Consider the following 15,325-nt stretch of genomic DNA (forward strand, 5'->3'; position numbering starts at 1 on the left):
ATTTCGGATGTTCGCAAAACAATGAGTGGGCGCTGTGGCGGTGGCGGACGCCACCACACGATATATCAGAAAGCTCTTCCCATAACTGATGATCACTCGAAGCTTTTACACCGACAGACACCGAAACGCACACATGAAAAACAACCTACGCCGTAAAGGAATGCGCAGTGCTTTTTTGGGGCCGGAACGGAATGGCAAAAGTCTGAAACGAGTAAAATTGGTGAGGCGAATTTTCTTGGGGTTTGCAGTTTGAAAAAATTCTTCGTTGAGGATAGATCGCTATTTTTTAGGAGTAATTATAAATTGTAAGCAAACTGAAAATCCACCAACAAAGAAAAGCAAAAGAATTCTTAATAAATACAATTAAATAATCAAGAAATACAAATTAAAATCAAATGAAATCAATTCAAATTGATTAAAACACATTCAAGTGCAATTATCATCGATATAAAGTGAAGCAAACTCATTTCTGTTCACAAATTATGGAATTATGAGCGAATTATGAATGAAAAAGAATTTCCAAATTCAAAAACCTCAAAGATTACATAAGAGGCCACGACCCTCAATGACATTTGATACCGAAAGTGTTGAAATTATTCGCAAAGTTTTGTGAAGTGTAAACCCAATAAAGACTTTGAATTGAAAATGCTGAAGAATTTCAATTATTTTTTGACCAAAACTTTTTTGAAGCAAGTAAATTCATACGACAGCCAGACACAAAAAATAAAGAACAAAATCCAACTCAAGGACATTTAAAAATAAAATCAAATTTAGCTGCAGCTCACACACAGATACTCTCACTCACAGATACCCACAGACACAGATACAGCAACTCAGATAGCTTTATGCCAGTTCTCATACATCGAAATGTGAAAGTTTTGTGTTTTTTGAGCACACGGAAAAAGCCAAAAAACTTAAAACTAAACCAAATAAAAAATTCAACTTATTTTTAGTGAGATTGATCTTGTGAGAGATTGTCCGGTATTATATTAGATATACATACATATGTATATATGTATATATATTTTATAAACTTTGCACTGCTCTAAAGTGGCACACAGTCTGTTTATTTTCGAACTGAGAGACTTTCCGAGCCAAAATCAAATCCAAACTGAATCGAAAACGAGCGACAAAAGATTCCAACTTGTGCGTGCCTGACATTTTTCAGGAGAGAAACAGAGAGAGAGAGAGAAACGGGTGGAAATCTTTCGGAAATAAATTTAAAAAATAAATTTTTAAAAACGAATTTCTCTCCTCCAACTTTACAGCGAACGAGTTCAACGAATAATTCGTGAACAGAACAGAAACAAATCGATCAAAATGTTCAAGAACCATTTGGAAATGATTGGGCGCAATGAGAGCCCCAGCAAGAAGGCCAAATTCTGGCAGTCTTACATTAGATCCCTGAAGGGTAAGTAAACCAGAACCAGTTAACGTTAAGCCTAAACCCTCATATTCGTACACCAAATAATGATTTAGATCATGGATCTTTAGCCTACAAAAATAGCTTATTAAACTTTTGCCAGCCAAGAGGAGGAGCAAAAATAGCCTGGCCCATAAAGAAAAGTTTCTATATTTCTCCTCTACATATACATAATCTATTTCTTTTGGCAGGTGTCATATCAGCCAGGCTATATACTTAGCCACGCTCACTTGGTAGAGCTTTTTTGCCAGTCCGAAATATATAGAGTGAAATATTTGAACAGGCCTCAAAACAAAGGCAAAAACACACACCCAACAAATATATATGCATTATTATAACGTACATGTATCCGTGTATCCGTGTAGACATGTCCGAGTATATGATAGAAACAAAATAGAAATCAACTTTATTTTCTGCTTTGGCTGGCATTGAGCCAAATAGTGGAAATAGCTGAAATATTTGAAAAGCAATGAACTAACACACTGCGGGTATCTGCGTATATTTATAGGCTCTGAGGATATCCGTGCCCACGACGCACCACGGGCATCCCGCCCCTACAGCTCCTACCTGGACTCTCCCACCTACAGGAGCATCTATGATGAGCCAGCCACGGCCAACGAGCGCGTCCAGTCATCCGGCTACAGATATCTGCCCGTGAGCCGCGACACCTATGGCTACTCGCCACGCGCCATCTACGATCATCATTACAGCCGCACAAGTAAGTCCAGAATCATCCAAAACAAAAACAAAAATGGGTCGTCTTCCCTTAGCAAATTGCCCGCCAAACTTCTACACACAGCTAAGAATTGTTTTTGCCCGAGAAGCATTTAGTTTCCAGCTATGGCCTTGCAAGTGGTAATCGTCTTGATGATAGTTTTGAGTACATGTGAGTACAAAGTGAGGGTTACTATCTCCTCATACAAACAAGTTGTTGTGTCTGTCTGGTATTAATACAAAATGGGCAAAACCTTTATTTATATATTTAAAGAACTGTTTGATATTGTTCATAAAAAATTGGGATAATTATTTATTATTAAATCGATATTTTATGGGCAAATATATTAATAGTTCAAAAGATTTATCAGAGTCCTTATCGAAATCTACACTTAGGTGAGGGAATTCCCCATTAAATCAAGTAGGAAACTGTTTACTTCCTTCTAAAAGAGTACAGCTTAAACATACTAAGAGCTAAAGTAGAAAGATAAAGCACCTACAGCTGATATAATAACCTTCAGTAAGAGATACAATATTAATATATTCTTGAAAATATCGCACAAGAAATTCACTCAAAAACAGGAGATTCATTTGAGCAGCTTTGTGTATATTCCATATCTGTATATAGCGCAGACAGACAGGTGTAAGCATCACCTGATTGCAACTTGCAAGGTTATATAAGTTTCGGTTAAGCCGAATGGCATATGCTCTTTTGGCTTTCTATCACGCTTCGATGCACCATCAATCAGTTTTGGTCAATTCACACGAGTCATCTCAATCATATGCCGCATATGCCGATCATTCCTGCCACAAAATGCTATTGACAACACCTTGAATATTTCAGCCTCTGCCATAATTTAATTATATTTTCGTATTCGTATTCGTATTCCGATTCCCGATGCTCTTTGTGGGCGCTATGATTTCATAATTTTAAAAATAACAAAAACACAAAAAAAAAACAAGAAAATGCCAGCGCAAAAAGCTAAAATTGTATTACGTCAATGAAAGATTCCGTTTCGTTTCGTTCCGTTTTCGTTGTGTTTGTATTTGTGTTGATTTTTGGCAAAAAGACCTACAAAAACTGTACACATGCTCATATGGGCACACACAGAGCACACAGCATATGGATATGTGCTATATATCTGCACGAATCTGTGTATATCGGAATCAGGTATATAGGAGGAATTTTTCGACTCAATTTTTGGTGGTGCGTGCTCTGGGATCAAATGACTGTGGCGGCCCTCAGCAACGAGCAGACCGGCACACACACACACACTCATATACACAGAGTTTTCTTGTATTTTTTTTTTCAGATTTTCCACAAACACAGACACACACACAGTCAAAGATACAGACAGTAGCTCTCCATTTACCGCCCTCTCCCCCCCTCAACAACATTTTTCGACCTGTACCCTCTCCACAGTTTGCCTAAATTATAGTTTAGTTTTCCGTTTTTTTTTTTTGGACTAACCAATTGTTTGTTTTCTCTTTCTCTCTCTTTCATAAATGTTTCAGAAAATACATAAATGTGTGTCGTCAAAATAAATATATCCGAGCGATATCTATATATATTTGATATTTTATGCGCACTCTCTCTATATATATTTCAATATATATGTATACAATACATACTTGTTGTTCTCTCTAGGCAAAAGACAACTTAAATTTAGTGAAAAGGATTTTGTGTAGAATTTAATTAAAATATCATAGTCGGAGAATGATTTAGATTGAGCATATACATATATATATATATATACTAGATCTGTGTATGTGTCTTTTTGGTGTGTGAAATAAAACGAGTATTTTGAAATGTATTCTGCTCTCTTTGTGGTGCTTCCATCCATCCATCCATCCATCTATGCATCGACTCCATCCAGGGTTTGCTATGAACTCCAATTCTTAGTTAAGACTCCATTAAAACCAGCATTTCATCCAGCATCTGGCATTATCATTTTAAAGCTTTCTTAATATAGTACTTAATTGATTACCCGATATTCCTTTTCTATTCTATTTGCTGCTTTTGCTTTTGAATAACCTTGCTTTTGGGATTGCGTATGTATCAAATATTGCGCATACGTCGTGTGAGCCCAAGCTTTCATGAGAATACTTTCTGTAAGCCACTTTCTTTTTCTTTTCTTTGGAATGCTTTAGTTTCACTTTTAACATAATTATATGTTGTATTTTGAGAGACATCATTTTAATGAAATTTTGTTCTGCAAAAATAGTTCCAGCCAACTACGATGCAGAGAAGGCCTGGAATGATCATCTGAAGCGCATGCAGGAAATCGAGCGCAGGTGGGTGGTCCTTTTATCAACCATTTGTTTGCTCAGATAATTAATTTATAATTTTTACTTTTATTTTGCAGATACCCATCTCGCTATGGTCTCTACTTGAGGGACAAGCCACTCACGCCCAACTCTCTGGTGCCTTTGGAGTACGAGCCAGAGGACAAGCTGCTGGCGGAGCTCAACAAGGGTAAGGACAAAAAAGACATTTACTAAATTCAAAAAGACAAATCCAAACCAAAAAAAAAAACCAACACCAACATCAACAGCCAAAAAGTAAACAACACCAACATCAACAACAACTACAACAACATCAACGAGAAATTATAATTAATTACAAAATGTAAGCACGAACAACAACAAAATCTACAATCATTTTTGAAACAAAGAAACAAAAACAAAAAATAGCAAATCAAAAACAAAAAAAAACATCAAATACGAACTCAACGAAAATTTTTTCAAATTCAGCCACCAACAAAAAAAAACAACAACAATTTTTTGCAGACATTTAGTTAATCGAAATTTTGTTTAAACCTCATTATTTTTGCAGCCATAAAAGTTTGAAGCGCTGAGCGCTAGAGAAAAAAAACATTAAATAAATGTTCTAAATTATATAGAGTGATAATCCACTTTTGTTTGCTTAGCACTTAGTAAGACTCTTGTAAATTAATGCAGAAATTGTTAAACTTAAACGAAACGAAAATTAATTGTACCAACCACCAATACGGGTATATATTCTTTCTGTCTGTAAAAAGGAACCCCTCGAACCCACAGCAATAGTCGCAATCGATTGAATATTTCGTTAAATGTTTCATTGTATGATATATGATATATATATATATACTTATATAGAAATGCTTTATTTTAATTTTTAACTTATACAAAATCAACAACCAAAACAAACGTAATAAAACCACCAACAAAACATTTATAAAAAGAAAAAGAAAAAAAAATACCAAATTCTAATTTTAATTTTAGTCATTAAATATATTTAACGAATCCCATCTATACATCCATCCATCCATTCACCCAATCGCCGCCTAAAAACCAACAACCCATCCACATCCCACACACCCCCCCGAAATTATTCTAAGCCTTTCTTCTAACAGCTGCTGTACCATAGAAAGAGCCTACATTTTTGCCGCTAGCCCGCTGGCAAATGCTCGTATCCGTATCCCCGAACAAAGAACACTCTTTTTTTGTTCCTCAACTTACTTTAAAAAAAAAAAACCAAACCATAATTAATAATAATAATAAAAAAAGAAACATATTTAATACCAATGAAGAAAAATGTGTGTTTTTGGAACTATTTCATCATCCAGGAGTTTCGATTTTTTGGTCTTTAATTCTCTAACAAATCATCTGCATTTCGATATTAATCTGTCAATGTCTGAATCCTTGTCCAGATCGCTGTCGTCTCTCGTCTTGTCTCTCTCTTGTTCGTCTCACTACTAAAATCAAAGCATAGAAATTCACATTACACTGTGCGGTGCCTGTAAATAAACTGCCAACAAAATTATCCTAAAATATACTCTAAAAACTAAAAAAAAAACCTATGCAAAACAGAAATGAAATATTTAACGAATTGTCAAATGAAAAAAAAACACTCTATGTTCCATGTTCCCCTTCTCCTTGGCAGACAATTATTATTGAATTCTATTTGGAATTTCCCTCAATATTTAATTATCGATTTTGTATTTGTGTTTCGTGCCGACAGTATTGTGTAATTTTGTAATATGTATTTTGTTTAGTATTGTTGATTGTTTTCCATTTACATATTTCAATATTTTATTTCGTATTGAATTCAACGTTGGTTGGTGATGTTTTTTCTGCTGGTAAGTACAATATTGGGAGGGAACTCTCTCTGTCTTTGGTAGGTTAGCTTTTGTCACATTTTTAGCGGAATCTGTGGACAAACTTTGAAGGTCGTTAGGCCAGAAAGAGGAGCCAAGAGGAAAATAGTTGAAATAGGTATCAGAAAATAGAAGCTTTATATTTGAGAGTTCCCATCCATTATCTGCAGCGTTTAGGATTTCCCCTGGCGTATTACTGATCTCTCTATCGACATTTGCTTGCAGCTCGTCGCTCGGCCTCGCCGTTCCGTCCCGCGCGCAGCACACGCGCCGGTAGCGAGCCCTATGTGCCCGAGCCAACGTACTGGAACCGCGAGAACAGCGTGCCACGTCGTGGACCCTCGGTGTTCGACCGTGCCACCAGCCTGGCCCCGTTCACGCGTCCCAGCTTCAGGGCCAGCTCGCTGGAACCCTTGGATGAACTCTTTGAAAGTAAGTTGCCCGCGATTGCTGAGGCCGGTGCGGTGGCAGCCGAGGCGGCTGCTGCCACACGGCATTTAGGCATTTTTGAGCGCGCCGGCTCACCAAGTCCCACTCCTGTCAAAGCCGGTCGCTGGGGACCCCGTAACACCGAAGTCGCCTACGATGCTGAGGGTAAAAATCAAAATTTCACTTTATCTTTCCCCGAAAAACCTCAAAAAACCAAAAAGAAAAAAAAACTAATTTGTCTTGGTACAAGAAGAGGCGAAAGTTGCGTGTTGTTGTTGAATTTTATTTGACTATTTTTTTGTCGGCTTCTGTTGCCTCTCGAAAGGCGAATCGCAAATCGCGCTGCCCCAAAAGATGATGGAGGTGATGATAATGGGCAAGGGAACGTGTTGAAAAATTATTGCCATATTTTTCGTGATGCGTTCGCCTTCTCCACGTGTGTCTGTGTGGCTCTATAATTTGTCAAAATTATTTCCACTCCTTTGGCCTCGTCAGCACGGGTGTACGTATGTGTATGTCGTGTGCTGTGGCAGCGGCAGCAGCATCAGCAAAAAGTAGTACAGTTGTGCCCAAAGCGTAAGCGCCGTGCTTTGAGTCTACGAATGTAAATCGGTTCAATGCGAATTTGTATACCCAATGTACATGTAATCCATACAGAAACAATATTGAAGCTTTGTTGAACCGATTTGCATTCCTCCAAGAAGAACCAGGAACCCCCACATTCTACCCCCAACTGGTTGGCTTATCGATATTGCTTTCCGTAGCGCCTGCCATATCTTTCTCTCTATATCTCTCTATCTCTCTATTTATCTTTGTCTATCTATATCTATTTATCCATTTATTTATATCATTGAGTCCCACTATTTCCACGTATTTCTTTGGCATCAAAGTCCCTTGGTATTTTTTCCACAACGAAACCCCAACATACGCATGGAAAATATCAAAAATTACTGTTTTGTTAAAGCGTTGTTCTTTTTTTTTTTGTTTGATTTACTTTTATTTTAGTTTAAAAAAAAAAACCATAGCAAAAACAAAAAATATTTTTCTTTCTGCTCTTCTTGTATACATTGCAACAATCAACCAAATCAAAAACCAATACCAAAACAAAACAAAAACCAAAATCGAAAATCTACAACATCCGATTGTACTCGTATACCCCACAAATATGCAACACACACAACAACACAACAACAACAATACCAACCAAATATGACGACTATGCTACGACTATATGAACCAACAATAACAACAAAAACAACAATAGGACTTCCAATCTTCCATCCACGCAACCGCTTCAGGGATCTGCTGAGCCCCAGCCCCAACTTGCCAATCTCATCGATTGTGCGCGATCCCTTCTGGTGGGATGTGGATGATCTGGTGCCGTTCCGTGCCACCTCGGTGCCACGTGGCTCGAGCCCTGTGGCCCGCGATTCGTACTTGTCGCCGGTGAAGAATCGTTACTTGTGGTCCAAGCACCCCGCTAGACCCTTGACACGTAAGTTTGCCCCCTTACAAGTTTCGATTGGGTTTCACTTTTGGGTCTTACCAATTAACAAAATTTAAGTAATATATTTGGTCGTTATGGAGTATTGGTAAGACCCCTGGCTGTATATAGAAATAATTGTACATATTTTTTAATTGGTAAACGAACCCCTTAGAGAGCACTTAGCAGTTTCCCATGAAAGCATGAGAGAAATAAATCAAATCATTAAATTCAAATCAAATACAAATTATTATTCAATGCCTTCTGGTTTTTCTATAAAATATATTTAATAAGAAAAACCATTTGGTATAAAATATTCAACTTTCTTTCATGTTTTATATAAATTTCTTGATACCCCAACAATACATTTACAATTCTTTTTTTTAACTTTATAATTTCTATTTTATTTACATTTTAATTGCCATAAACAGCTGAGGCAGAGGATATATACTAAATTCGAACCAAACAAATAGATTCAATATCACAAAAATCGTTAGCTATAATAACAAAGCGACGCTATATCAATCATATAGCAATTCTGTAATTTTTTTGTACTTAATTTTACATAAATTACATGTAACGAACTGTAAGAAAAAAAAAGAAAACAAATTGGTAAGAAAAAGAACACAACAAATCGAAGCATGTGAAAAAACAAAAACAAAAATCCCACCGAAAAATTTGTTCATTCAAGAAGCTACACCATTGACATGTAGAACCCGCACCCGAACCCGAACCCTCCATTAAAATGGATCCTGTAGTACCCTGTATTAGTAGTAGTCCACACCACGTAGAGTTGATAACATATTTTAGATATATGTAGAACGTACTATATATGTATAATGTGTGAAGGTATTCACTAGCTATGGAAACTGTGTAGAATAATGTTGAAATTCTGTTGAAAATTGTATTTAAAATTTAGACAAGACAGTTTCCTGAACTTTTGAGCCAACTTGCATTTAAAAGAAAATTGTATTTAACATTTGTAGCCAAAATTTGATAAATTCTTTGCACGCCACGTATTTCTTGCAACTATTATTATGTGTTTATCTAAAATAATATTGAACATTTGTATTAAAACATTCGTTTTGTCTCCATCCCCCCACAGCACACCGCTCAATTTTGTAAACGAACGAAACAACGAACTAAAAAAAATCAGCAACTTGAACAACAACAACATCAACAACGAATGCATCAAAAGGGGCCCCAAGCAAAAACAAAAAAAAAACAACGACAACAGACTTTGACTTTCCGAAGAGCTGGAAACCCTAGTCCAAAGTAGCAAAAGGTGCAAAAACCTTTCCGTAGTCTCAATATCCTACAACAACGTTTGAATTTTTTCAAAACTGCAAAGAACCCACCAGGAATTAACATCTTTCTGTGGCTTCTATAAACTTTTTGCCATACGAAGTGCATACTTCCCGTAGTTAAAACGATATAGAAAAAAAGAAGAAGAAATGAAAACCGAATCAAACTCAAACTCTTTCTATAATTTTTTTATTATTATTTTCTCAATTCTTAAGATCATGTCTTAATTCTTAAGTGCAAGTATATGAAAAAAAAATCGATTTACATTTATTATAATAAAAGCATAAAATCTTATGACCTACCCCACTTCGAAACAAAATCATCGAACGATCAATGGGGCGCCATAAATTGTTCCTTTTTTGTATATTTTAGACTCTAAAAATATGAATATTTACATAACTACATATATTTGTATTTGTAAAACACACGACTCTGTCGCCGGAGATCGAGAACATTTTGAAAACTGTAAACGGATGAATTTTTCAATGTTTTTTGAATGACTCTATGGGATCTATGGATCATTGCCACACTACATCCAACATTCGGCTACTTAATCCATAATTGTTCTGACACATTTTCAATTTGTAATAAAACTTAAACAAAAAAAAACAAAATTATTAATAATAAAAAAAAACTTCTAAAACCTAAGCAAAATTTTGGTTAAATAATTTTGTACTCCACTTTTAATAATCTAATGGGTTTTAGTCGTTATTATTTAGGTACTCCTGAAAATGATAGAAATTTGAACGTTTACTCTTGAAGCCTGTCAGAATTGTAAACGAAACGGGGCCAAGTCAACTTTCATTGAGTTCTGTTGGTTCCCCGTTGCCCCAGTCCCCAATGTCTGTCCGTTTTGTGTAGCAGCTTTTGCCATTTATCTTTTCATTTACTGCCTCATTGCTCTATTTTTTTGTGTGTGCGTTACTTTGACGTTTTTGGCGTTTAGCACGCAATTGTTTCGCACTCATATTCCCCGCCGCCTGCCATTTGTCTATGCCAGCACTCTGGCGGAGTGTCCTTTGGGGAGCTGCGAAAAAGAAGTATGAGAGGCCACCAGGAGCCTGCCAAGTCCTTGGAGCATGGAACACGCTCCACGGTGTTTGCTCTCCAATCGCCTTAATTTTCTTTTGTTCCTCCATTCACTGGTCATTTTTGACTTTTTTTCGGCTACGCATGTATATGCGAGTATGGTTTTTTCATTCATTCTATTTAATTATTGATTCTAACGAATTTTTGTATTTGCCAAAGGTCAATGCAATGTCAGACTCAACTCTACTCCTGCGGGATCCCCGATGCCAATTTCAATTTCTTTTTAACAACGTTCCCTCCAGAGTATTCCCCCTTTGTGTGTGAGCAATTTGGTTCTGTTTTTGTGGTGAAATGGAAAATGTTTGCCCAGTCACGTGCAGACTTTGAAATTTTTCGTGTGCCTTCGGCTCGTTTAATTAAAAATTATATTAATTTCCATCACCGACTATACCATGCCCATACTCGTATAAATAAATGTGTAGCATAATCTCCCTCCATTAACAAGCCAAATCCGAGCTGGAAGCATTCCAAAATTGTGTAGTAGTGCTCAGTCATGGCAAATGCTTTGTGCGAATGAGATGAATGTTTTCCCCGTCTATTGTTCTTTTCTTCCTCAATGGGCTGGCTGTGTTTTCGCTGAGTGAGAATGTTTTAGGGTGTGATAACGAAGAGGGGCTTTTCTGACCGTGATTCACGCTTAGGTCTATCCGTTGCTCTGTCAAAATTAATTGACTTCTCAGAGCCATCATGAAAACAGAAAGATGAACAATAAATTAAAGAAAAATCTCCAAGGCATATATACACCACATATGTATGTATTATGCATAGATGGAAGCTTGCAATGTCTATTTATGGACATTTATTTTATAATATTTGCAAATAATCTTTTGAGCAAAAAGTGAAAAAGCTTATCACGGATTTACTTGCATTGACGTGATGTAAAATTGCAATTTCCAGAAAAATGTCACAAACAATATTTCCTGCAATACCAAGAAAACCTTATGGCGAAATATCATTTAAGCCGCTTTTATAACTTTGAGTACCCTTTTTTTTCGCGCGTGTTGAAGTTCCGGAAAAAATTGCAACTGTAAACAGTTTCAATTGCAATACCAAGAAAAAAATGTACATTCACTTCGAAAGGGTTCAGGTTCCTTCATAAAAAATATTTTCCCGATTTCTTTGAATGCTTTGGCAAATACCCGGAAAAATATCACCTGAAAGCAACGCCATTAAAAGTTCTTTGTTAACTTTCCCTTTAAACATATTTTCCAACATATTTTTTTATCATTTCCCTTTTCCGCAAGTCTTCTTTGACATCCTTTAACTTCCGTTCGAGTTGTTGTATCAGAAAAAATGTCACCCAACAACATTTTAAATTGCATTGCCAAAAAAAACTGTGCAAACCGAAAGCTGGCCCAAAAAACACAAATTGTGGCTCCTGCTATCTGTCACAACGTTTGGATGTCCCTCTTCTGGCTGCTGCTCATCTGTGGTTTGGGCCTGTTGCTGACGGCCTGGTGCCCGAACGGAAGATTTATGTCTTGTGGGAAAAAGTTTTTTCTTTCTGTTATTTTGCTGGTGGGTTGTTGGCCATCAAATGCACGTGCCTGAGAGTTGGCTATAACTGACAGTTCCTGTGCTAATTGGTATGGGCACTCGCACTCGCTCTCTTTGGGCCACTTTAAATGCCTGTCACAAATGCTTCCTCACACACACACACACATGGCAAATGAAAATGGCCCCCAAAAACACCATTGCCTGCTTTTTGGCTTGCATTTTCCATTGTTTTCTCTTTGAGCTTCAAAAAGGGTTCGGCTTAATTGTAGTATATTTTGTTTGGCAACACTAAGCTGAAGGGAAAGCGAAGTCGGGCGTGGAACTTGGTTTGCTTGAGTGCCGTTTGGGTCAATGAAATTAATTACAGAAAAACCACACACAAATTTAATTTATCCATCCTTAAAAGAAATGGCCGTTAAAGCAGACTGAAAGTGAAAATGTTTCAATTTTCTATCCGTCTATCCCAGAGGACAGCCACCAAACAGTCCGCCTGCCTTTAACTGATGGAAATCCTTCTGGAACTCCAGTCCCTCTTGTTGAAAGGTGCTTTAACTGTCTGTCATGGAGATCACTTTAATTATTTGTGATTTATATTGTGCGAAATTCTTGGAAGAAGATTTTGAAAGCTTGCCTGAAGGTTAACTTAAAGTTAAATGATTGTTCAGTGGAATATTGTGGTGGAAGAAGTAAAGTTAAGGCAGCTCTTTCCCAGAATATTACCCACTTAGGAAGTAGAGTTAAGTCAGCTAGAAGCTGATGGAAAAGAACAAGAACAATAATTTAAAACATCGTTAAGATAAAATACCAAACCCACACAGCAAACTGCATCAGGTTTCCTTTTACAATCTCCTCCTACATCGTTCATACGCCATGCTGGATGCTTTTTGTTAATGCAACAGCTGTTCCCACCAACAAATCTCTACCCACACTCACAAAACTCTGCCAGAGGATGAGCTATATACGAGTATGACTAACAAAACTTTGTGTGGGGGGGGAAACCAGGCAAACAACTTTGTCATTATCCCAGGCCACAACACCTGAGCCACCAACAGGGCAAAGCGACCAAAGCGGAAGTCACAACTAAAAGAAAAATGCTGGTAAGTAGTTTGGGTCGTCGCGGCAAAGTCCCGCATACTTATCCCTTATTCGGCCCCAGACCATCTACTCTGTACTTTTACAGAAAATTGAGATAAATAAGTTGAAATGGTGTGTATGTATAACGAATGCCCGCTACTCTGCTATACGAGGCCTTTAAAGAGTACAGGAAGACCTTCTGACCTCAAAAAGATCATCATCATTTAAAGCCGAGGCCATGTAGCCTTCTCTGTCACTGAAACTGCATGCAAGCCTCCTATTCAAGCCTCCTTCCGCCCCTTTCGGCCTGATTTTGGTCGAATAATTTTTGCAGTCAGAATAAAGAAAACAATTTTCCGTGGATGACATCCCTGTATCGTGTTCTTTTTCACAGAGTAGCTGAGCAGTAAAGGGTGAGGTCCGGCAGGAAAATAAAAATTAAAAATTGCTTTAACTTACATTCACAAGATAGGACCAATATATTTAAGTTTACGCCAAAGCTCATACCCCACAAATACCGTGGATAAAAAAGCAAACTCTCCGAAGCAGCCTTAAGCTGGGGTTTTTCTCCTTTTCCAATTTTCTCCTCTTAGACTGCCTTGGACTGCAACTTTGATTGATCAGCCATAAGCTGATTAATGTGTTCAGTCGTAGGAGCCCGCAAAATCCATGGGCAGTATGCGTTAAGTGATTAGCTGGAAGATAGATATCCATCTTCGTTTCTTCGCTAGCTGCGTAACTTTAGTCGCGAACAAATTGAGTGAAGCTTTGGCCGTTGTTCAGGTCATTTATCATAAACATTATATTGAACAGTTAGCGATAATTTATGCGGCAGTTTGGTACGGCCTGTGCCCACTGTCACCGCAGCCAAATCTGCATGAAAAACGAAGGTCAACCCTTTCCCAATTTCCGTGGGCGTGCCACAAGAATGCCCAGGGATGCGGAAGTGATTACTTTCAGGTCTCTTTCGAAAGCACTGAGTGGGCTTTGTGGTGCTGCTTTCGGTGCCTCCTTCTGTCACTTGAATTATGAACGAGCTGTGCGTATATGTCACCACTCTCTGCGTGCGTGTGTGTGTGTGTGTGTGTGTGCGTAGGGCCCCGGAAAATGTTCAATTTTTCCCCTCTTCGTTATTAAGCTTTAATGTAAAAATGGAGTTTCAATGTTTTCGTGCTTGTTTGGAATTTAAGTTTCAAGTGGATTGGAGTCAGATTTTAAAGCATATCTTTGGGGGTTGGGAAAAATTGGATTCAAGTGAATTTAAGTTTTGAAATATAGGTACTAATATTACCCTTAATTCGTAGGCTCATATTAAACCAATTGCTGGCAAGTCAATATTTATTATTTATATGCTTGGCTTGTAATTTATTTAATTTGCGTATCAGTAAACTTTTTTTTGACAGCTTGGACATTAATTCCAGTCAGTAAATCTGAAAACAAACAAATCTACAATCTGCATAAAACATTTACCTGAACATAATTACATTTTCCACCCTTTCGAATAGAAAAAAATAAAGGAAAAAAACATTTCTGCTTGACCGTGTTCGTATCATTTTTGATTTGCATGCTGACAGAGATTGCAAAAATGGCAGAGGACGTAATGAGGCTGTCAACAGGGGAATACGTATTTGGATAAATATATATATAAGCCTAAATTAGCATAGCAAATAGTGAGCGAGCAAAGCTCTTTTCGATTTAAATTAAATTCTCACCAAAAAAGTAATCTTTAAGCATTCTTTTCTCTTCGATTCAAGGCAAATATTATTTACTCCTTCGCCAGGCAATTTCCATAAGCTTTTCAAATGCAAAAACAAATTCATAAACGAATATATATGGAAATTCAATGAATATTTGCATTCTCCTTACGGGACCGAGCAGAATGAACAATTTCGGGCTCGATCTGCTCGAGACAGGGTTCGAGCCCATGGCCATGGCTGCTTGTACTTCCTCATTTATTATAAATGCAATGCCATTTGCCATTTCCAAACCAAAAACACACACACACACAACACCGTCGATTGTCGTTTCCGTGTTTTCCCTCTGTTTGTGAATTTTCCGTTTAGGCAAGCATAAAAATTGAAAATCAATTCGTTGATAGTCACCGCAGCATGCAAAAATTGTGCAAAGAGATAACGAGAGTACAACAGCATTTTTTGGCTGCTTGACAAACTT

The 15,325-nt window shown here is 37.3% G+C and overlaps 2 protein-coding genes across 11 annotated transcripts in view; one reads left to right on the forward strand and one right to left on the reverse strand.

The window, feature by feature from the left end:
- The window catches only part of LOC111065283 (soluble guanylate cyclase 88E), a 41,710-nt gene that overhangs the window by 11,242 nt on the left and 15,143 nt on the right, over positions 1–15,325 (reverse strand). The gene's annotated exons all lie outside the window — the stretch shown is intronic.
- Positions 222–9,483, forward strand: LOC111065299. Of its 9 annotated transcripts, XM_022353408.2 has the most exons (9): positions 222–305; positions 1,269–1,411; positions 1,932–2,141; positions 4,363–4,432; positions 4,504–4,613; positions 6,502–6,870; positions 7,970–8,200; positions 8,620–8,800; positions 9,294–9,483. In XM_022353408.2, exons 2-8 carry the CDS (start codon positions 1,321–1,323, stop codon positions 8,640–8,642), a joined length of 1,104 nt encoding a protein of 367 aa, XP_022209100.2. In that variant the 5' UTR covers positions 222–305; positions 1,269–1,320; the 3' UTR covers positions 8,643–8,800; positions 9,294–9,483. The 9 variants fall into 9 exon arrangements, with proteins under 9 accessions (XP_022209100.2, XP_041450915.1, XP_022209114.2 ...); XM_022353422.2 differs by lacking the exon at positions 222–305 and having other exon boundaries at positions 6,502–6,708; XM_022353435.2 differs by lacking the exon at positions 222–305 and having other exon boundaries at positions 4,384–4,432; positions 6,502–6,708.

This window comes from Drosophila obscura, unplaced genomic scaffold (genome assembly GCF_018151105.1).
Source record: "Drosophila obscura isolate BZ-5 IFL unplaced genomic scaffold, ASM1815110v1 contig_4, whole genome shotgun sequence".
Lineage (NCBI taxonomy): Eukaryota > Metazoa > Arthropoda > Insecta > Diptera > Drosophilidae > Drosophila > Drosophila obscura.